The sequence below is a fragment of the Lithobates pipiens genome, unplaced genomic scaffold, assembly GCF_037356315.1.
Source record: "Lithobates pipiens isolate NorthernLeopardFrog02 unplaced genomic scaffold, aLitPip1_a1.2 Scaffold_8, whole genome shotgun sequence".
NCBI classification, from domain to species: domain Eukaryota; kingdom Metazoa; phylum Chordata; class Amphibia; order Anura; family Ranidae; genus Lithobates; species Lithobates pipiens.
In genome coordinates, this window is record NW_027507903.1 from 287,929,943 (window position 1) to 287,954,870 (window position 24,928).

At 42.0% G+C, this 24,928-nt stretch overlaps 1 protein-coding gene across 2 annotated transcripts in view; it reads left to right on the plus strand.

The window, feature by feature from the left end:
• Positions 1 to 13,555: 13,555 nt before the first annotated feature.
• Positions 13,556 to 24,928, plus strand: part of GFRA3 (GDNF family receptor alpha 3) — a 92,122-nt gene continuing 80,749 nt past the window's right edge. The window contains exon 1 of one of the 2 annotated variants that reach the window (XM_077472347.1): positions 13,556 to 14,010. In XM_077472347.1, coding sequence (XP_077328473.1) covers positions 13,971 to 14,010 — 40 coding nt within the window. In that variant the 5' untranslated portion in view covers positions 13,556 to 13,970. The remainder of the gene's footprint in view (positions 14,011 to 24,928) is intronic. The other variant, XM_077472346.1, reaches the window with a different exon arrangement.

Sequence of the window (24,928 nt, forward strand, 5' to 3'; positions counted from 1 at the left end):
ATATAAATCAGGATAGCCCGGAACTCCTCGCCAATTTTATTTTTTTACATTATGCTATGTTAATGTTAATGTGTTTTATCCTAATTTGGCTGCAAAAGAGGAACAGACTTTAAGATAAAAAGAATTTGAATAAAGCGCATGCATTCATCAGTCATTAGCCCTTTATTACGAGCCTCTGCACTGCTCATCTGGAAAATACTCATTATATAACACAATAAAAGCAACATTGTTTCATATAATTTCAAATTTTTCCAGAAAAAAAAAAAAGAATAAGCTGCTAAGTAAATAGAAGAAAATCAATATTTTAATTTGTGGAAAGGGCTGAGAATCCTGTTTTTTTTTTCTATGAACCTCCAATCTTATTACTAAGTGCAGTGTACCACAACAAACCTTTTAGCAGCTGCTGCTCCTGCGGGCTACAGACCATCTGTGTGTCCAGTAAAGCATGCTCTATTCGGATTTCCCCCTTAGCAAGTGCAAATTGCAAGACTAGCAGGACATTTTGCTTCTCTACATTGCACAAACAGGATTTTTTACTTTTTATTTGATTCATCTATAATAAAATGCCTGTTAACAAGAAAGGAGCATAAGGACACGAAACAGTCTATTGATTGGCTACGGTTACATGTTTCTGCCAAGTCTATCAGTGTCCAGATTAATGTAACAATGTAATGTTTCATTCATTATGGAGACTGCTATTTTATGAATAATTGTCTGCAGTGTATAGAAATCCTGTTTCTGTGCAATTAAAGATGGGACTTCAGGCAAACAGTTAAAGCAGTATTCAACAAAAAAAAAGAAAAAAAAGAAAATGCAATATATTGCAATCTACTGATTCTTTTTATCATCTTTTTTTCCCTTTATTTTCACCTCCTGATCTGGCTAGTAAGGGCTCCCTTGGATTTGTGGTTTGGCACATAAAAAACAAGCTATTGAGCGGCAAGGGCTGCACGTGCTACGATTGAGATGTTTTGCTTAGCATCTGTCACAAAATTATCGCCCTGACGCATTTAGCGGGCAATACTACCAATCAGGAAAACAGGGATGTGACGCAAATGCCCGGCAAAACTACAGAGTTTACGGCATTTACAGAGTTTACAAGCAGACGGTGTTATCTCCGAAAACGATTCAAATGATGATCACTTTACCAAGGCACACATCTGAACTTACCCTAAAGATCACCATACAATCTGACTGTACAATCAACTTTAGATTCACTGAAACGATGTACTTAAACCGTCTAATCAACTTGTATCCAATCAGGCAGGGCCTTGCACTACATTAAGGATCTCCAAACTTTCTAAACAAGGGGCCAGTTTACTGTCCTTCAGGTTTTAGTGAGACCGAACTGTGGCCAGTGGGAATAGCAAATGCCCTGGTGTCAGCGAGACTAAACAATGGTCCATCATTGATAAGAGTGAGAGGAATAGTGCCCCATCATTTGTATGAGTCTGAGGAATAGTGCCCTATCAATGGTGTCAGCGGCAGGAATGGTGCCCCATCATTGGTGTTTATGGGAGGAACGGTGCTCCAACATTGGTGATAGTGGAAGGAAGGGCCAGATAAAGGCATGCAAAGGACCACATCGGGGCTGTGGGCAGCAGTCTAGTGGAGACCACTGCACTACATACTTGTTAGATATAAAGGAGATTGTACAATCAGTTTAGTGAGATTAAAGCTGGGTATACACAAACCGAAATTTGGATAAAGCCTGGGGCTCTAATAGGTGCCAAAAAAGGTGACCTACAAGCATCATGGGCACTCGCAGATCACTCAGTTGTGTTAGGAAAGTGAATGAATTTGCTTTCGCTTTCCTAACACTATACCGCCTCTCCGTCAATCAGATGCTCAGATCTGTTACTCATCACTTGATTGGCTGAAACGACAGGTGCTGTGATTGGATGCCTATCAGGCATCCAATCATAGCAGAGGACGGGAAGAGAGGACAGGAGAAGAAGACATTAAGGAGCATCGAGGAGCTGTCCCACTGAGACAGGGTAATTGAAGATGGTGGGCGGGGGCCACACTGGCAGCATTTGAAATGGCACAGTGGGAGCATTTGATAGGGCACAGTGGAAGCATTTGATGGCACAGTGGGAGCATTTGATATGGCACAGTGACAGCATTGGATAGCACAGTGGGAGCATTTGATATGGCACAGTGGATGCGTTTGATGGCACAGTGGCTGTGTTTGATGGTACAGTGGCGGCAATTGATGGGCACAGTGGCTGCATTTGATGGCACAGTGGCGGCAACTGATGGGCACAGTGGCTATGTTTGATGGCACAGTGGCGGCAATTGATGGGCACAGTTGCTGCGTTTGATGGTACAATGGTGGCAATTGATGGGTGCAGTGGCTGCGATTGATGGTACAGTGAGGCTGCAATTGATGGGTTTTTTTTCCGAATTTTTCAGTTTGTTTGGACCCCCCCCCCAAAAAAAATTTTGAGCACTAGCCGCTACTGAACAGAACTATGCCATACTGTATGTTGGTAAGGTTTTTTGTTGTGTCTGACTATAGGCAGTGGAAAAGTCTAACTTAGAACCAGCTCAGAGGAGGAACTACTAACATCCTTTAAAAATGTTGGGGCGCCTTACTGTTTGGCTGGAGTATGTTTTGGTGCATTTACAATTTGATCATACAGTCTACCAACAGAAGTACAAATGTATATGAGCTATGAGAATCCAATGTTTTCATGAAGTATCTATGAGATTGTGTGAAACAAATGAATACTTCATAAATCATAAAGAATTCCACTAAATCCCAATCTCATTTTAAGCCATTCTCTCACATTTTGAATTTTGACTGTAAGATAGTTTTGCTTTGGCACAATGCTACCTCAGTTTAGTAGATTGTACAAACAAATTGTAATGTGTGCAGCCAGGTTATTGAGGAGCACATAGTCTTGGCCTATATTTTCATTTGACTTCCCATTAGTATGTAAGGGCACCCTTAGGCTCTGTCAGTATAATATTGGCAAATTGCCGTACTTTCATTATTTGTTTAATTTCATTATTACTGATTCACCCTACCTCTTCCCAACATCCTTTGTGCCCACACCTTGGGTAATTGTGCTGCAAATATTTTCCTATCATTAAGAGTCCTCAATAAAAATGTATTATTTGTGTACTCATAAGAAATGCTTGCCAATAAATTGAAAAGAGTCCTTAGATGAAAGCATAGCAGATGCTATCTTTTATAATATTTATGTGTATGGAAGCCACACCAGCAATATCTGCTAGTTTGCAAACTTGCTGAGATCATTTTGAGATGATATAAATCAGGGGGCCTCCAAACTTCAGCCCTTGGTGGGCCACATCTAGCCCGCTACATGATTGTATCTGGCATGCAGTTAGGGTCAGTGGCATATCCTTCATGTAGAACAATTTTGGATAGAGCAAGCAAGGGAGGGTTATAACCATTGTCAAATAAATTTTCCCATTGGGGAGATTTCCCTTCATTTCCTTCACTTCCTGTCTCATAGCCAAACAGGAAATGAGAGGAAATCCCTGGCAATTAAGGGAATTCCTTGGGGACCCCCAGGTCACCAGAACTATTGTCCCCATTGGAAGATTTCCCTTCTATTGCTTTGCTGGGGACAACCCAAAATTTTGGGTTTTCTTTTACTTTTTTTGATAATGATCAAATATAGAGGGCAACTCTCCGTAATGGTAACACAGAGAGCAATAAAAACCGGAAAAAGCAAAAATGAAAGAGACAACCCCCTTCAGATGGGGTGGGATGTTTAACTTGAGATATAGTGTCTGTAGATAGGGTCAGCACCAACACTCACAATTTAATAAAAGAATATACTTTCATTGATAATGTCATAAAAGACCACAAATGGTTACTTGGAAGCCAAATGCTTCAGAATGCAGAATTGACCAACATGTTTCACAAAGTGCTTCATCGGGGCTCTGCATTTCAACAGTAGTGTTCATCTAGTCCTCTAAAACATGAGACGCTCTGCTGCCACCTCAAAACAATGATCACCCATCACCGAGTACCACAGGGGCTGATTCTCGCTGGAAGCCAGATCTAGCGAGGATAGGCAGTGGGAAAGTTGGATCATGCCACTATTGGATCTCAGCCAAGGAGATCACACGCATCTGCTTATCCAAGAACAAGAGCGGCAGTGTGCAATAACTGCACATTGGACAAGTAGATGCGTGTACCGGTCACCTGCTTGTCCAATGTGCGGTTATCGCACAGTGTCGCTCTTGTTCTCTCCCAGAGGAATTTCCTCCAAGCACGCTGTTATGCTTTATTAGATTCCCCTTGGCTGAGATCCAATCGTGGCACGATCCAACTTTCTTACTTGGACAAGCAGATGCGTGTGTCGGTCACACGCATGTGCTTGTCCAAGAACAAGAGCGACAGTGTGCGATAACCGCACATTGGACAAGCAGATGCGTGTGTCAGTCACGATACACGCACCTGCTTGTCCAACGTGCGGTTATTGCACACTGTCGCTCTTGTTCTCTCCCAGAGGAATTTCCTCCAAGCACACTGTTATGCATTATTAGATTCCCCTTGGCTGAGATCCAATAATGGCACAATCCAACTTTCTCACTGGCTATCCTCACTGGATCTGGCTTCCAGCGAGAATCAGCCCCTGTGGTGCCCGGTGATGGGTGATCATTGTTTTGAGGTGGCAGCAGAGCTTCTCATGTTTTAGAAGACTAGATAAACACTACTGTTGAAATGCAGAGCCCTGATGAAGCACTTTGTGAAACAGGTTGGTCAATTCTGCATTTTGAAGCATTTGGCTTCCAAGTAACCATTTGTGGTCTTTAATATGTATTATAGATGTGTTTTTAGACATTATTGATAAAAGTATATTCTTTTATTAAATTGTGAGTGTTGGTGCTTACCCTATCTACAAACACTATATCTCAATTTAAACATCCCACTCTATCCGAAAGAGCGTTATCTCTTTCATTTTAGCTTTTTCTTTTTGCTAATCAAACAGGGATTGTGAGATTGTGTCTGTTGCTGGAAACTGTCCCATCATTATATCTTTAATGTTCAATAACAACCTGACAAACCTTCAAACTCTATTCAAAACAAGAAAAAAGTTTTGCCTTTAGTTCTACTTTAATGTGCAATGATTAAAAAGTAAAGGCAGCAGAGGCTGATTATGGTCTCTGCTTCAACTCCTCCATGAAATGGAGGACCCAAATGTAAGCAAGAACTTTGATGGTGATTTTATTAGACCCATATTTGTAAAATATATGACTGGCCCTCATACTGGAAAATATGGAGATTCCTGATATAAACAGTGGCAGATACACTCACCAAACACTTTATTAAGTACATCTTGCAAATACCGGGTTGGACCCCCTTTCGCCTTCAGAACTGCCTTAATTCTTATGGCATAGATTCAAAAAGGTGTTGGAAAGATTCCTCAGATTTTGGTCCATACTGACATGATAGCATCATGCAGTTGCTGCAGATTTGTTGGCTGCAGATTCAGGATGCAAATCTCCTATTCCACCGCCTCCCAAATGTGCTCTATTGGATTGAGATATGGTGACTGTGGAGGCCATTGGAGTACAATGATTTCATTGTCCTGTTCAAGAAACCAGTAGTGAGATGATTTGAGATTCATGATATGGTGCACTGTCCTGCTTGAAGCCTCATTTTCCTGTTCTTAGCTGACAAGAGTGGCACATGGTGTGGTCTTTTGCTGCTGTAACCCATCTGCTTCAAGGTTCGATGTGTTGTGTGTTCAGAGATGACATTTTGTCATACCTTGGTTGTAACAAGTGGTTATTTGAGTTGCTGTTGCCTTTCTATCATCTCAAACCAGTCCGCCCTTTCTCTTCTGACATCAAGGCACTTTTGGCCACAGAACTGCCGCGCACTGGATATTTTCTCTCTTTTGCACCATTCTCTGTAAACCCTAGAGATGGTTGTGTGAAAATCCCAGTAGAGCAGCAGTTTTTGAAATACTCAGACCAGCCCCTCTGGCATCAACAACCATGCCAAGATCAAAGTCACTTAAACCCCCTTTCTTCCCCATTCTAAATCTCGGTTTGAAGTTCAGCAAATCATCTTCGCCACATCTAGATACCTAAATGCATTAAGTTACTGCCATGTGATTGGCTGATTAGCAATTTGTGTGAACAAGCAGTTTACATATGTACCTACAAAAGTGGCTAATGACTGTATATGGTGCCCTTTATAGGTAAGGCAACTTTTAATTGCTGTCAGTATTATTTTTAATGTTTCTTTAAAATCTATAGACTAAAATATAGACAAACACTAATCAACACCAAGCATTTTCCTAATTTCATTTTTTGTATGTTTCTGCAGTGTGCTCTGTGTTATCTTTTCATGTACATACCTAAAGCCAAGTGTATAGCGTGTTCAGTAGGGTGCCAAGTAAATCATAATGGCTGGTACAATAATTGTTGACAGCCCAGGGTGGAGTCAGAGACTGTTCTATCAAACTGACAACTTAAAAAAAGGATTGTTAAAGTGAGCCAATCACAAGGCATAATGGCCTTAGAAGGTCTTTTTTTTTTGTGATTTTGCATCTTTTACTTTCTGAGTATTGTCTTTTCAAAGTGTAAACCAGAATGAGGGACAATGACCTAACATGGCTTGGAGAAACAATGGACTTTCCAATAGATTTGTGTCTCTGCACAAAGTGTAGCACTGAACTTAATCACTAACACTGAACAATCTGAAGTGTGACATAGAATATATTACCTGTGCAAAACAGTGAATATTAACCAGTAGCTTCTGGCCACCACTAACCTAACATGAACCTTTTCTTGTACGAGTACCCTTTAAATCTGAACTCCACGAAAATATACACACCAGTTAAGGCACACATGTATTTATTAAAATATAAGTACATTTATTTTTAAAGCTGAATTTCAAGGGAAACAGAATTTCTCCCTGGCATTGGGATGGCCCCCACACTGCAAGGGTTAAATGCGCTAGGGTCTAGGGTACCAGATAAAACACTTTTGCTTACTCGAGCTTTCATTCTCATAGGCCCCTTCACTCTGCTAGACTGATCCCTGCAGCATCTCCTCCGATACGCTCCAGCAGTCACAGGTCCACTGACATCATTGAGTACAAAGCAGGGCTCATAGCGCTGTACTGGTCTTGAGAACACTGAGGGACAGTCCACAAGCCAAAGCATAGGGGTGAGGAGGAGAGCACCCACTGCTGGGGCAGCCGGGGAGTAAAACTGCTTTTTACACTAAACTACAACAGGGGTCTCCAAACAACAAATGGGCAGATTACTGCCGTTCAGACTTTAGGGGGGCCAGGTTTTGGCTGTCATGGTTATGCAGTGATCTTCCTCTGTTTGCTTACCTCTCCTCATGTGTTCAGACTAAGAGGCCAGACACTTCCACCTGGTGGTTTTTATAACCTCAACTCTAAGCATGGCTCCACCCCAGGCCCTATCAGGGAACCCTATATTATTAACCTGTGCACTGAAAGCCAGCGGTGCTGATCAACCATTGTGTATTATTGTGTATCTGGCTTCCTGTTTCCTGCTTGCCGTGTGCTCTATGTTTGTCTCTGTTACTGACCTTGGCGTGTTCTCAATGATTCCTGTCTGCTTGTGACCTTGACCTTTTGGCATGTCCCCAACCATTCCTGTCTGCCTGTGACCCCGAACCTTTGGCGTGTACTCTGTTGTTCCTGCCTTATCCCCTTACTATCCTTGTCGTCCCAGCCTGCTGCTTCCTTCTCCTGTAGTCTACTGTGAGCGTGAGCTGTGAGACCCTAGGGGCCGCGACCTGGAGCCAGACTGCAGCGAAGTCCATCCTAACCACTGGAGGCTCTGGTGAACACCTGCTGGCTCTTAGACTCCGCGTCCTGGGGAATCTATGCTCCAGCTCCCATTGGGATCTGTGTTAGTAATCCTGTAGACCTGTGTCCTGAATCTCCCTGGGTACAATCTGCAGCAGTCAGTTCTAAGGTCCACTACCTAGCGGTGCACTTCTGACTCCTACGGAGTGCATCTGTCACCTGGTCTCAGGTGACCTGACAGTGGCCAGTGGAAGTAGAAAGTGCCCCAGTGTCAATGGGAGTAAACAATACCTCAGGCTGGGTGGTGAGTGGGAGTAAAAAATTGCATAGAATCTGTGGTCTGATGGAGGAGAAATAGTGACTCATCATTGGTGTCAGTGTAAGAACTAGAGCTCAATCATTGGTGTCAGTGTAAGAACTAGAGCTCAATCATTGGTGTCAGTGGGAAGCATAGTGCACCATTGTTGGTGTCAGTGGGAGAAATAGTGTTCCATTATTGGTGTCAGTGGAAGGAACAGTGCTTCATTGTTGGTGTCGGTGGGAGGAATTATACCCCACTGTTCTTGCCAGTGAAAGGAACAGTGCCTCATTTTTGGTGTCAGTGGGAGAAATAGTGTTCCATCATTGGTGTCAGTGGAAGGAATAGTGCCCCATTGGTGGTATCAGTGGAAGGAACAGTGCCTCCTTATTGGTGTCAATGGGAGGAATTATACGCCACCGTTCTTGCCAGTGGAAGGAATGGTGCCTTATTGTTGGTGTCAGTAGGAGGAATAGTGTCATGTATCAGTGCGGCGACTGGGCCACAGTTTGGAGACCACTGCTCTAGAGCAATCATTTAACTCTTGCAGTGTGGGGGCACTCGAAAGGAGGATTATTTTTTTCAAGATAAGCTTTAAACAGTTGTTAAAAGTAATAAACTTGTTTTCATAGCATTGCAAATTCTTCTTCTTAGAAGACTGGGGAAGACATGCCACCACTAGCCTTGTTAGGTTCTGCTGCAGCCTACATGTGCTGACAGGAGGAGAGAGCAAAGTGAGCAAAGAAAAAAACTTATCAATGTGGTATTGCTACTTCATTGTCCAAATACCAGGCTGTGGAATTGTTTTTGACAAACTGTTCAGTTAATGCAGTAGCGGAGGTGGAGGACCAGTCTGTGCAGTCTTTTGGGGGTGCCTGGATCCCAAGGCAGCCTTAAGAGCACAGTGAAATCCGCACTCGTTAATTATAACATATACACATTTTGTAAGCAATGACTTCTAAGCGTGCTTATATGTCTGATCTGTTTCCTGTTCAGTGGTGAATCTTACGACTGGTTGAACATAATTATAAATCATTTTGCAGGTGAAACAATTTAACAAACTTTATATTTAATATATTATCTTCGCCAAAGTTTAAAATCAGAAATGCACTTTTCAGATGACTTTAAGGCAGTTCCCACTGCTTATTCCATAGCTCACAACTGTCCCTGATTTTGAGGGACTGTGCCTGATTTGGAGCAATGTCCCTCTTTCTTCCTCATTTGTCCCTCATTTTGATCTGATCTATATAGTTGTATATAAAATGCACTTTTTATCTTTCAAAAAGTGTTTCCCAGTGCTAATAAACCTTTCCTCCAATTTCTAAATTGCTGCATTTGTAAATTTTAAAAGCCAATATAAAGGAATAGTAGTGGTAAAAAAAAAACTCTTGTGGATCTAATTAAACTTATTTTGGTTAATTCTCCTTTAAGGGGGTGTGGCAGGGAGCATGTCCTTTGCCTACATAAGTTTGCTAGTAGATGTCCCTCATTCCCATCTCAAAATGTCGGGAGGTATGTTATTCTGCTGTCTTTAGCCCTTTGTACAATATTTCTCTTGTCTGAGAATGAACAACAGCTAAACACTGAGCCTGCACAAGTCTAGGTGACACCCACAAAGAAAAGTATACAGAATAGGATATAGGAAACATATTTAACCTGCCCACATAATGCATATGTGGTGTGGCAAAGGGGGTAGGTTTTTACGACCCACAAGCAGCACATACTGTATGTGTCCATGGACAGCAGAGCTTTCTATTCTGAGAGTGTGCTCCTACATGCTACCAGTACAATAACTGAGCTGACAATGACAGCGCTCAGTCTCGAAAAAAACAAAAAACATTTGCGAGCCAGCAGGACCGACTCCTGATAATGTGACCACTGTGACAGCCAATCACAGTAGTCAGATTATTGACCAGTCCCTGGTAAAGGGGAGGAAGAGATTAAAAAAAAGAAAACCACTACACCTTTTTGTTGGGATGGTGGTCCTGGGCATTTAGACAATGATTAGAGTAGAACCTACAGTCAGTGACACACGTTGAACATTCTATAACTACTGTACCTCACACATTTAGACCTGCTATCACAGAATCTTCCAGCATTAACTTCATTTGAGACTCTGAGATACCATGTAACTGAATGCGGAGTTGCAAAGGAAGCTGATCCTGGGAAATGTGAAAATCTGTGTGGCAGCATAGGTGTGTGCACAGGGTGTGCCTGGGCAAACCCTAATCAGCCCGTATTTTCACCAAAACCCCCTAATGGGCATCCTAAAAAAATTGTTAAAAAATAATAAAGATAAAATCTACTGACCCCAATCGCTGCCCTACTGGCACTGTCATATACACATGTGCACACACGCATATGTGTTTGAGCTTTGGGGTGCACACCCTAATGTAATAGGCTATGCACACACCTATGTGTGGCGGTAAATGGTGGCGGTAAAAGAGATAATCAATGACAGGCTGACAGACACCGCTGCTGTGCGCACATTTGAGCAGTTACACGAATACAGAAATGGATGAGTTAGGCCCCTTTCACACTGCGATTTTGCCGCCATGATTTTGACATGATTTCAGGGAATGCCTGTGTAAATTTGATGTCTATGGACCTCAACTCGCATGAAAGTCGGACCAAAGTAGTACAGGCACTACTTTGAAGTCGGCAGATATGAATGGTTATCATTGGAAATCATGGGGAATGACTTGTCATATGACTTTGCAGTCCCAAGTCGCAGGACAAGTCGCACAAGTGTGAAAGGGGCCAAACCCTTGATGCAAACAGTTTGCTCATCGGCACAGCTATGGCATTTGTCAGCCTGTCAATGATTTATACAGGTTGTTGGCTGCGGCTGTATGCACACAGCTATGCCTTCTGGGTTTAGAATTACTCTGAATTCTATTGGTGAGCAACTCTCTGTGCCCATACGAATAAGCCCTAATTATATTTAAGTAGAAGATCAGATATGTATTTTTTCCTAGTAGTGTAAGAAGAAAGTGAGGGGAGGGAGAGGAGAAATGAAGAATGAGAGAGGATAGGGAAACATTAGAGGAGGGGCGAGAAAATAGATGGAGTATGAGAGAGGAGGGATGAACGAGAAGAAAGAAATAGAGAGGCATACTGAGAAAGTAAGAAGAGAGAACAAAAATACAGTAAGAAAGAGATATAACAAAGGCAAAAGAGACTGAATCATGGGCGCAGTATAAAAGAAAATAAAGAGAAAGAATAACAAAGACAGGAGACAATGAACGGGAGTGGGAGAAAACCAGAAGAATAAGAGAGAAAAAGTGAAAAGGGTGGGAAAGGAAAAGAGAGGAGAGCAAAAGATAAAACGGGATAGAATAACAATGAGATAGACAGTGAGACAATAAAAGAGACAGAGGGAAAATAGCTTCAGAGAGAAGGAGAGAAATAGTAGATGAGGGGAAGAGAAGAAGAGAGGAGAGGAGAGAAGAGAAAAAACAACGAGGAGAGAGAATAAATGAAATAGATAAGGGGAACAATGAAAGAGAGAGAAAAAAAGTGAAAAAGAGGGTGGAAATAGAAGGGAGAGGAGAGAGGATAAAAAGACATAATGAGGAGAGAGAAAGAATTGGATGGATAAGGGAACAATAGAAGAGAGAGAAGGACAGAAAGAGTGGAAAGGAAGATGAGAAGGGAGAGGAGAGAGGATAAAAAGACAGAATGAGGAGAGAGAAAGAATGGGATAGATAAGGGAACAATTGAAGAGAGAGGGTGAGAAGGATAGAAAGAGTAGAAAGGAAGATGAGAAGGGAGAGGACAAAAAAACAGGTGGAGAGAGAAAGAATGAGATAGATAAGGGGAAACTGAAAAAGAGGATATAAAGAGTAGAAAGGAAGATGAGAAGGGAGAGGAGAGAGGATAAAAATAAATCAGAAGGAAGAGAGAGAAAGAATGAGATAGATAAGGGAAGAATGAAAGAGAGAGAGAGAGAGAGAGAGAAGGGAGATGATAAAAAAAAACAGGCGGAGAGAGAAAGAATGAGATAGATAAGGGAACAATAGAAGAGAGAGAAGGATAGAAAGTGTGGAAAGGAAGATGAGAACGGAGAGGAGAGATGATAAAAATAGTGAATAAGGAGAGAGAATGCATGAGATAGATAAGAGAATAATGAAAGAGAGTGGGAGAGAAGGATAGAAAGAGTAGAAAGGAAGATGAGAAGGGAGAGGATAAAAAAAAAAAAACAGGAGGAGAGAGAAAACATGAGATAGATAAGGGGAAACTGAAAGAGAGAAGATTAGCAAGAGTGGAAAGGAAGATGAGAAGGGAGAGGAAAGGTGATAAAAATACAGAATCAGGAGAGAGAATGGGATACATAAAAGCACAATGAAAGAGAGAGGGAGAGAAGGATAGAAAGAGTAGAAAGGAAGATGAGAAGGGAGAGGATAAAAAAAACAGGAGGAGAGAGAACTAATGAAATAGATAAGGGGACTCTGAATGAGAGAAGATTTGAAAGAGTGGAAAGGAAGATGAGAAAGGGAGAGGAGAGATGATAAAAAGACAGAATGAGGAAAGAGAAAGAATGAGATAGACAAAGACAGAGAAACAAAAAGAAGGAGCGAAATGGCGGAAAAGAGGAAGAGATGAGGGGAGAGAAATAATGAGATAGACAGGTAAAGAAAAAAACTGAATAAAAGTTGAGTGGGTGGAAGAGGGCACAAGAAACAGAGGAGAAAAAGGTGAAGGAAGAGCTGGGTATAAGACAGAATGAGGAGATAGACAGGGAAACAAATAGAGAGAGAGAGGTATAAAAAAAGGGAATGAGAGAGGATAGAAAGTGTGGAATAGGGGAAGAGAAAATAAAAAAGATAAGGGAGAGGATATAAGAAGAAAGGAGAAAGGGAAAAGGAGAATGAGCAGGAAAACGGTGGAAAAAAGAGAGAGAAACAACTGAATGAGAGAGGAGGAGAGAAAGAAGGATACAGAAGGTTAAAATGAGAGAGAAGAGAAACTGCCACTCTGCCAGCATAAGATTGGCACCATAAACTAGAGAGAGGAAAAAAGGAAGAGAGGGGTTGAATGACAGAAGAAAGAGTGAATAAGTACAGAAAAGGAGAGAGGGGGAAAAACACACAAAACAGAGATAATGGTAAGAAGGGAGATAAATAAATGAAAGAAAATAATTCCACAATGGAAGACTGGGGCAAATATAGAAAGAGACAGATATCAGCTCCTTGCGATGTTTAGCAGCACAGTCCTTTACCAAATAAATACAGAAAATTGTGAATCTGAATCATCCTTTATTTACTAACAGAGATCAAGCCAAGTTACTAATACTAATCACACATACTCAGAACAATGGTCTACTATTCACATTTATTTACTACCCCCACAGTCCACCTTTCCAAAAAAAAAAAAAAAAAAGAATCAACATGGGGACAAAACGTATTGTGTGTGTGGGAGTTGTGGAGAGCATGGTGTAACAAAGCTGTCAGGAGTGAAGGCAGCCAAGTCAGGGCTGGGAGGAGCACACAGGGAGTGGAGGAGAGAACATTACTCCCAGTCCTCACCAAACACTGGGACTGACAACTACAGTGTGCGATCACTGGACTGAGCACAGCACTGCTCCCATTCTCATACATCGCTACAGATCACTGCCTGACACTGACAGCAAACTATGGGACTGACAGCTCCCACGCACCTACCTTGGATAATCTACATCATTATCATTACAGATCTGCTGGTTTAAAGCACGGTGTATAGTATTACCACTACTTTGGATTTCTACAGCTATCTAGCCTGGAATACTGGGCTTTCCTGACCTCCTAGGAAGACCCCCTGGGACTAAAATCACCTACCAATTCATTGGGGATAAATGATGATCTGCTTGATGTAACCTGCAAACTATAGAAAACTTACCAGGTACTCTCCATCATGCTCCAAGTGGGGATCATCCTGCTCCTTTCACATGCTGGTAATTCTGTTTTAATTATTATTCATTTATTATTTATTTAATTATTGTTATTATTATTATTATTATTATTATTATTATTAATAATATTAATATCCATATGATTGTTATTATCAATTTTCCATAGTACTAGAGTAAACTAAACTGGGTAAAATTCTTTTGAATATGACAGTCATGACAGGTGATGATGAACCTGCATAACCTGATCTGCTGGAGTAAAGCCATGGACATGTAATTGAATAAAGGACAATGTGAAGTGGTAATAAGAATTGGGATGTTTATTGTTAATGGGTTTCCAGCATCCTGTGGGGTCTGGTGATTCTGGCTAATCCTATAAGAACACTCAGAAAGGACACCTGTGTATAAGGGAAGCCTTGCTGGGACAATTTGTAGGTTTTATTTCATAACTTAAGCTGGCCATACACCTATAGATTATCTGCAGATTTTCTATGGTTAGATGGAAAAAGTGCAACAGATTTCTCCATGATCGCTAAACTGTGTGGATGGAGGAATCTCCCACATTTTCCATCTAACCATAGAAAATCTGCAGATAATCTATAGGTGTATGGCCAGCTTTAAAGGAATTTTATGCCACTGTTAACTTCAGTGTATGTTGATGGCAGATCAATGTACTTGTGTTATTTTTGCTTGGCTCTATGTGTTTGTGTTATTTTTGCTTGGCTCTATGTGTTTGTGTTATTTTTGCCAAGCTCCTGGAATACACACAAATTCTGGGTTAGAGAGACTTGTCAATCGCATTGTATCCCCAGGACTGGTCTTCAGTCCTGTAAGTACTGCGATTGACGGCTAAATTTATCATACTTAACAGTCACTAAAGGTTGTAAAAAGCCCCTTTGTTTATTTTTCTAATGGGGAAATCAGTGCATAATTACAGTATGTTCTTGTGTACAATTACTGCAAACTTTGGCAAGTCTCTTTGAAAGCACTGCTTTCCACATCAGCTAAAAGCAAGCCCTAAAATGTAAAAAGTAGTAATAAACTGACTTTTAGAAACAGGTCTCTTTAGGTGAATGGAGCCAATGGTTCTTGAATATGATGTCATAGAGCACCTGTTACTGCTATTGTCCATCTTACAGACCTCACAGATGTATTCTGGTGTTGCAGATTTTGTAGGTAATGTGGTTGTCCAGCCAGCTTCTAGTTCCTTTTGTGTGAGGCTGATTTGCCAATGAATGAAAAATGTAATTACAAAAATTAGTCAGAGGTAAAGATCAGTGGTGCCCATTCTCCTCATATAAATACAACGAAGAATTTTGGAATAGTAATACACTAAATATAGAATGCAAAATAATAAACATACATAGGAAACCTATAAAATAAAAGGTCTTGTTATAAATGCAGTGAAAAGAGATATGGTGACCAGTACAGTAACCATTAGGTTATCAACGAATCTGCTCAGGTTCAATTCGCAGGAGGATCATCTAATCCTGTGTGAAGTCCACAAAAGGCTTTTGTGGAAGGCTATGGGGTGTGAACCTTGATACTACATTCTGGCTATTTACAAGGCAATAAAGGGCAAAAAAAGGGCATAGTGTGCTAGGTACTGCCATAGGAGACATTTAACAAAGCAAAGGTAAAAATACTGTACAGCAGGGAGAGGGTCCTCCTTTTAACATTACTTTAAGGGTGACATGGGATCAACACCACTCCTTTAACCACTTGACCTCTGGAAGATTTACTCAGCTTCATGACCAGGCCATTTTTTGTGATATGGCACTGCGTTACTTTAACTGACAATTGCGTGGTCATGCGACACTATCTGTACCCAAAGAAAATGTACGGTATGTCTTTTTTCCCCCCACAAATAGAGCTTTCTTTTGGTGGTATTTGATTACCTCTGCACTTTTTATTGTTTGTGCTATATATAAAAAAAAAAAACAATATTCTGCTATATAACATATCCAATAAAAAAAAGTAAAAATAAATAAATTTAGGTCAGTATGTATTCTGCTACATATTTTTGGTAAAGAAATCCCAATAACCGTATATTGATTGGTTTGCACAAAAGTTATAGCGTCTACATACTATGGGATATTTTTATTTATTTATTTTTTACTAGTAATAGCGGCGATCAACAACTTCTAGCAGGACTACGATATTGCGGCAGACATTCAGACGCTAACTGACACTTTTTGGGGACCAGTGACACTAATACAGTGATCAGTGCTAAAATATATGCACTGTCACTGTACTAATGACACAGGCTGGGAAGGGGTTAACATCAGGGGCGATCAAAGGGTTAACTGTGTTCCTAGCCTGTTTTTCTATAGAGTGGGAGGTGATTTTACTAGGGAAAGGCATGAATCCATGTCCCTGCTTTGCAGGAACACAGGATCCATGCCTTCCCTACTGACAGAACAGCGATCTGCCTTGTTTACATACATAGACTACTGTTCTGCCTCTCAGCTGGATCATCTGCGGGTGCCGGTGGATATCGAGTCCGCTGTACCCACCAAACAGCTCCCGCTGTGTGTGATCACAGTGGGAGAAACCTGCGGTGGCACACAGAGATACATGATCCAGTGCAGAGGTGCCGCCCTGTAGCAGTAAAACTGCTATAGTGGTTAAAAAAACATGGTTGGGAGGTGCCCACTGTCACTAACACCAAACTCTGGCTTCACATATTTTAGATGTGTACTAGTCTTTTTTAACTTTTGTTGCATTACATTTAGCATGGACCTGATTTATTATGCATCATTAAGCATAATAGGCCTGAATTGAATTGAACAATATTTGTACAATTTATGCAGCCATAAATGCTTTTGTTGTTTTTGCTTTTACTTAAAGTGGACCTTCCGCTCATTGGCAACCTCCCCCCCTCCGGCGTCACAATTGGCACCTTTCAGGGGGGAGGGGGGTGCAGGTACCTGTACAGTACAGGTATCTGCACCCACTTCTGGCGTAGATTTTGCAGAAGGTACGCCCCTTTCCGCAGAATCTACGCCCCTTTCCGAAAGTCCCCCGCTGCCTGCTGGGAAACACACGGATCCCAGAGACAGCGGGGACCATCCTTATTGCGCAGCGAGACTCGCGCATGCGCAGTAGGGAACCGCGGGAAATGAAGCCGAAAGGCTCCACTTCCTGATTCCCATACCCAAGATGGTGGCGGCAGCACCCGAGAGACGATCGAGAGATCGGCTTCGGGTGCCGACATCGCGTGCGCGCTGGCCGGGTAAGTGTCACTATTTTAAAAGTCAACAGCTGCAGTATTTGTAGCTGCTGGCTTTTAAAAAAAAAAAAAAAAAAAAGACGGAACTCCCTGCGGAATCCCACTTTAAGCTGTTTTTCTATATTTTTGGCATTGGTGTGGTGGTCGGGCTGCTGACAGCTGAAGTGAGACATGTTGGCAAATCCTCTGCTTTGCCAGCATAATTTTTTTCTTCCTGGGTACTCAGCAGTTAGTTGTATTTTTTAAACATGTATTTATTCTTATTATAAATCAGGGCACTAGAGCTGTAACTGCATGGGGAAACCTACAGCCATAGGCTTCCCTCCTTTCCACAATGTAGAGGGAAGGGCAGACAGCTGCAAACAGTGGGGGCATCAGAGAAGAGATATATCTGCTGCCACAGAGAGGTTGGGATTTTTTTCTAATGCAAGGATCTCCAAACTTTTCAAACAAAGGGCCAGTTTAATGTCCTTCAGACTCTAGGAGGGCCGGATTGTAGCCAGCGGGGGCATAAAATATCAAAGACCCGGCACCAGTGAGAATAAATATGGCCTCAGGGTTGGTGGGCAATAGGAGGAAGAGGAGTGCCCCTATTAGTAGGAGGAAAAGTATCCCGTCATTGGTATCAGTAGAAGAAATAATTCCCCATTGTTGGTGTCAGTGGGAGGAATAGTGCCCCATATCAGTGGGAGGAATAGTGCCCCAAGGGCTGGATAAAGGCTAGCAAAGGGCCACATCTGGCCCTCAGGCCGCAGTTTGGAGATCCCTGTTCTAATGTAACATTTTCCTCCTCCCCTTCCTCTATCACCCCTCCATATGCATCTGCTCCTTTTCCCCCTTCAATGTGATAATAGTAGAAGGAGAGGCTCTGGGAAGTTTTTTTTTTCTTTTCATATCAAAAGTGAAGTCCCCAGATCACCCCCATTTCGTGAGTTTATGACCTATGCTATATACCACAGTGGCAGGTAGCCAGATGCTGTTATTTTGCCAAAAAGGCCATCTCCCAGCCACCATTATTTTGAACAGAAGGCCATCCCCACCCTCCAGTAGCATGTGGAACGCAGTAAGGCAGCAGGAGGTGGAGGAGGAGTGTTGGGGTGCTGATGGTAAGGAGAAGGAGGTAGTTGAGGTTTTGGCAGTGAGGAAGAGGAGGTAACACATTCAGCCTGTTAGCACTTTAGTGCAATTTCTTTTCCCTCCTACCAAACAATTGTCTGCTACCAGGGTGGGCGGGTGAAGCTGCCCCTGCTGGAAGAAGACAATGATTATTGCTAGAGGCTATAGCAGCCGCTATCTATAATCGCAAGAGAATCCAGCAGGCTGGTTGTGCCCAAGTTGATTGATCGATCAACTTGGTACGTTTAGCCTGCCTATTAAGGGTTTGAATCTCTGGGATTTGAACCGTGTATGGTTAGCCTAAGGGTTTACATCTACCTAGAAACCAGCCATTGTCTACAAGCCTAGCACTAATCTGTCCCTATACACTTAATTAGCAGCATTTCCTATGCTTTTGCTATCACCACTACAACGCATTGGGGTTTATTTACTAAAGCTGTAGAGTGCAAAATCAAGCTCACTTCTGCACTTTATACATTGGGCCACCCATTGCAGACCTTTACCAGTGCAGGACCCGCTACTCACTGCATCCTGACTGCCATCTGCAATCAGTTTGCTGGCAGAGGGCATTTTTACAAATTACTTCCTACGCAGCATTCTGCATCAGACCACATTAGCCTCTATCAGATAATAGGAAGTTCCTCAGACAGAGGTTAGGATGATCCTATGGAGAGCACCACATAGAAAGTAAGCAATGTTATGCCGTGCACACAAGGCCGGACTTTTCGACAGCAAAGGTCTGACGGAACGAATCTGTCGGACAATTCGACCGTGTGTGGGCTTCATTGGACCTTTGCTGTCAAAAAATCAGACAGACTTTAGATTTAGAACATGTTTCAAATCTTTCCGACGGACTGGAGTCCGGTCGAAAATACCATTCATCTGTATGCTAGTCCGACGGATGAAAACCGACGCTAGGGCAGCTATTGGCTACAGGCTACGAACTTTCTTATTCTAGTCCGGTCGTATGTCATCACGGTCGAATCCGTCGGACTTTGGTGTGATTGTGTGTAGACAAGTTCGATCCAACAGAAGTCCATTGAAAGTCCGTTGAAAGTCCGTCGAAAAGTCAGACTGTATTCAGTCCGTCAAAGTCTGGTTGTGTGAACACGGTATAAGACTTTTCTCAATGATCACTGATTGCAGCCAGGAGCCAGTAAGTAGCATGACTCACATTAATACAGGCCTGCATTGGGAGAAAAAATTGAAATATTAGGCTTCATGTGCAGGGGACAATTTTACAACCTCGCCTGAACGATTTAACTTGACAGATAGTAACCCATGTTTAAAATGACCATTTTGCAGCGTTTACATGGTGCGTTTAGCGAAGTTTTTCCATGTTTGCTTTTAGAAGTGTTTTTTAAAAAAAAAATTGTTTTTCAAAATAGCCAAAAATTCAAAATGCCTGTCAACGAAATGCGGCTAAACGCAAGTCACAGTGTTTAGCCTCATTTGGAAGCATTTGGCACTTGAAATACCTCTAAACGTAGCTTCTGAACCCATTTTTTTGCGTTAGAAAAAAAGTCTCTAAACTCAACTGCCTAGAAACGACTGTAAACGACCCTGTGTACATGTACTGATAAGATAACAGAGGAGAGTTCAGAAGCAGTTGAAAAAAAATGCCCAACTGCTCCTAAACGTTTGTTTACCAGCAATAGTGTATATGAGACCTTTAATCCACAAAAGACCAGTAACAAACTAAAATTGTATGTTTGGAGTTTAATATTTCACCTGCTTTTTTGCTGTACTGTAGCTCAGAGCCTGTGCCACATGACTTTGAAAATTAGGGTGTTGTTCAATGGTGTTTCTTTTTCTTCTGTTTGTGGAGAGGACCCATTGATGGCCCCTGCCCCTGAATGTGCTAGCTGCCTGGCATTTGTACTCATTCATTAGATTCAATCCTTCATTAGATTCAATCCTCCAATCTTTACCGAGATGGAACAATTATGCAGATCATGAGTTCTGCTTTCACCTACTGCATGTGCTCAATCCAGGACTATCATTTTCAAAAGGAGTTTGGCAATGGTATCTTACATGTTTCTCTTAGAAGTGGTGTACTTTGTATGAGTATTTATAGCATTTTGTATATGTTGTATATACTGGTCTTTAAAAAAATAATATATATTTAACCACTTGCTGACCTACCTATAGCAGTCTTACTGCTACAGGGGTGGGAGCTCTTTTGTGGGATTATGTATATATCCGCCTGCAGGGACGCACGCGTGCTGCTGGTGGGCTCCTTCTGCTGTAATTCTTCGCAGCAGAATCCGATCTGCAGATGCCAGGCACTTGATGTCCTCCAGCACCTGCAGATCATCAGTAAACCACACAGAACAGGGATCTGCCTATGTAAACAAGGCAGATCCATGTTCTGACATGGCGGAAGGGATGAATTCCCCTAGTGAAAGCAGCACACTGTACACGCAAAAACACTGGCTAGGCACACAGTTAACCCTTTGACCGCCCTAGATGTTTAACCCCTTCCCAGCCAGTGTTATTAGTACAGTGACAGTGCATATTTTTTAGCACTGATCACTGTATTGGTGTCACTGGTTCCAACAAAGTGTCAAAAGTGTCAGTGTCCAATTGTCCACCGCAATATCACAGTCCCACTATAAGTTGCTGATTGCCGCCCTTACTAGTATAAAAATAAATAAATACAATTTCCATAAATATATACCACAGTTTGTAGATGCTATATGCTTATTGGGATTTTTTTTGTACCAAAAACAGTATGTAGCAGAATACATATTGGCCTAAATTTATAAAGAAATTCAATTTTTTTTTTAAAATGTATTGGATGTGTTTAACTACTTGCTTACTGGGCATTTAAACCCCCCTCTTGTCAAGACCAATTTTCAGTTTTCAGCGCTGTCACACCTTGAATGACAATTGCGTGGTCATACAACACTGTACCCCAATAAAAAAAAATTCCCCACAAATAGAGCTCTCTTTTGGTGGTATGTGATCACCTCTGTGGTTTTTATTTTTTGTTAAAAAAATGTAAAAAGACAGAATTTTAAAAACAATTTTTTTTTTGTTATAAAATTTTAAAACAGGTAATTTTTCTCCTTCATTGATGTACGCTGATGAGGCAGCACTGATGGGCACCGATAGGTGGCAGTGATGGGCAACGATGGATGGCAATAATGGGCAATGATCGGTTACACTGATAGGCAGCACTGCTAGGTGGCACTGATTGGAACCACTGGTGGGCATCAATAGGTGGCGCTCGTGGGCATTGATAGGTGGCACACATGGGCATTGATAGGTGGCACTGGTGGGCACTGGCAGGTGGCAATGGCAGGGGTTACTGGTGTGCAAAGATGATGCAAAATTGCCTCTTCCTCTTTGGGACCGATGTCCTTTGCAGATGAGCCAGTGATCAGTTTTTTTTTCTCCTCACGCTGTCAGTGTAAGGAGAAAAAATAACAATTACCATGCTTTTGTTTACATCATGTGATCAGTTGTCATTAGCTGTCATTGACTGACAGCTGATTAAATGGTAAGGGCCCGGGACCGGCCCCTTACTCGGATCGGTGATCACTCGAGTCTCAGTGACTCAGTGATCAGAGCGTGCTTCGCACGCGCCCTGCATGTCATACACAGGGAGCATACAAAGGGGAGGCCATCATATGACGACCTCCTGTAAATTCAGGTCTGCGTTGTGGTCGTCATTCAGCTATAGCGCGGAAGTCAGGGGGTTAAAGTGGTTGTAAACCGTTACAGACCACTTTGACCTACAGGTAAGCCTAGATTAAGGCTTACCTGTAGGTCCACGAAATATCGAAATATACGATATTTCAAAAAAGACAGGCACAGCTGTCAACGGTGCATGTGCTGTAGACAGGGGCGTGCAGGCACACTGAGCATGCCACTACTAACGTACACATGCGCGGGAGTGACGTCATTACTGCTCCGGCGCTGTGAGTGGCCAGAGCAGTGATACCCAGAAGAAGATGGACGCTTCGTGCTACAGGGGACAACGGTGACATCGCTGGCTCCTGTGTCAGGTAAGTGACACATAATGGGCTACTATGCGATGCATTTCTTTTTTTTTTTCTTTATTGTCTGTCGTTTTATGTTGATAGCGCAAAAAATAAAAAATGCAGTGGTGATCAAATACCGCCAAAAGAAAGCTCTATTTGTGGGAAAAAAATACATACATTTTATTTGGGTACAGCAGTGCAATTGTTAGTTAAAGTAAGGTAGTGCCATAGCGCAAAAAATAGCCTGGCGATGAAGTGGGTAAATCTTTTGGAGGTCAAGTGGTTAAGATAACATTTCTTTTCAGGCAAGAAAATTTTGCTGTGATACACATAAAAAAGTGACGGCAGGGGTCCTTTGATTTGTAGTTATGCTCCTGCTTGAACACTTAGTAGAATCCAACCTGAACCTTGCCCCTAATAACCTATAGCAACCAAATCATGCTGAGAAAAAAAGCACAATTAAAGATGACTACTTGCTGGCTACTGTGGGTAAATGCATATTCCTTTGCTTTGCAGGTTTAAAAAATTTTTTTTAATGCCAGTTTACTACCGCTTTTAGGGAAGATCTCTGGATCATGGTAAGGTAAGTATTATGGTAGACTGCATGCACATCAATGCATGGAGTGTTGGGATGGCTGTAATAAAGAACCCCACTAAATGTGAAGTTGTCTTTTTAAGCCTGACATTTGCTTTGCCTCTTCAGGACATAGCAAGAGCTTCACTTTAATGCTGGCTTTATCAGAGGCAAATACTACAGTTCCTCTAAAGCCCTATACACACAATCAGAAATTCTGCCAGCAAAAGTCGGATGTGAGCTTTTGGTCAGAAATTTCGACCGTATGTATTCTCCATCGGACTTTTGCTGGCAGAATTCCGACATGCAAAATTCCTACGCATACTCGGAAACAATTTGACGCATGCTCGGAAGCATTGAACTTCATTTTCTCGGCTTGTCATACTGTTGTATGTCACTGCGTTCTTCACTGTCAAAAGTTCAGAGAACTTGTGTGACCGTGTGTATGCAAGCCAAGCTTGAGTGGAATTCCGTCGGAAAAACCATCCAAGTTTTTTATGAAGGAAAATCCGCTCGTGTGTACAGGGCATAAGGCCTCATTCACATGGGCACCCTCAGTTAAGCCACATTAAAAACGTATCAGTTCTTATCCATTGTTTCATCCGTCTTCATCTGTCTTCTGTTCCGTTAATCTCCGTTTTCATCCGTCTTCTGTTCCGTTAATCTCCGTTTTCATCCGTCTTCTGTTCTGTTAATATCTGTTTTCATTCGGTAATGTACACGTTTACATTAGTTTTTTCATTCATTTTTGTATCTGTTTTGATCCATTTACAGCAATTTCTGTGCCTTTAAGGAAATTACCCAGAAAGCATTGCTCCTCCCATGCTGCATTGCAGTTTTGAGTGAGTGATTTGTCCTTACTGTGTCCTTTCTTTGTCCTTTCGTGCACCAGGTTTATAAGCTCCTCATGGGAGACATCTCTTGCCATGTTTCTCCTTGGGCATGTACTGGGGATGTACTGGGGATGTAGTTACTATTGTCCAGCTACTGCCCGGGTCATAGATTGAGTTCACAGATAAACAAAACCAATCGGACGTTGACAGACATTGTCCGTTAACATCATTTAATATCCGTTTAGATGGATCTGAACGTAGCCTTGTGTGTTAAAAAAAACCTGGATACAATCAGAAGCGGAGGTTAACGGATGGTAACAGATGGTCATCCGTTTTGCATTGTCGTCCATTGACAGAAAAACGGATAGGCGGTCTGTGCGTGTGAAAGGGGCCCTACTCTCAATTCAGATTCCTAGAGTGAAAAACAATTCCAGGTACTCCTGGGTGTAGGGTAGCATACAACTCACTCAAGTCCCTCCCATGCCACCACACTGATGCTTGGAGATTGGCCCCCTAGGCTCCTAGGGCTGTTTGTTGCCTGGAGGTGGGGAGAGAATCATCAGTCCTGTGAAATCTCTAATTTACAGACTTAAATTTACAGAGTGCAAACTCTCCGTCACTTCCAGAAGCCAAAAGGAGCACAATAGAGGCAAAGTAAAGGCAAGTATATGTACCTGCTTCCTTGACGAGGTGCTATTGAGCAGCCATGGTATACCGAAGATTCAACATTTTAGCCCAAATGTGTACTACAGACACCTAGTCAGTCTGAAGGAAAATTAAAGTAAACCTCTTATTGAGAATGACTTATTGGCATTCATAGACAACACTGATAGCAGGCGCTGCAAGGCGTGTGTACATACCTAGCTCCATTTGAAGTAAACACAGGTTTCTTCTTTGATAAATCTTTAAAATGGAATTCTAACCATTTTTTTTAGCTTTGGGTAAAAAGGCAAAGGTTTAAACCTCTATCATATGTCTATTGTTTTTATTGTCTGTGTCTTGTTGGGGAAATTCTCTTATTTACTATTGTCACTGAGACAGAAAATGGGGAGAAACCCAAAATATCACATTTGTCATGAAAACAAGAGCCTGAGGCTGGGTTCACACTATTGTGAATTGGATGCCGGGCATGACAGGAAAGTGAGACCGGCTGTCAATGGAGCCAGTTCACAAATCTCTAGGGCGGCCGCGGAGCACACAGCAGAAGAGTCCTTTGCGG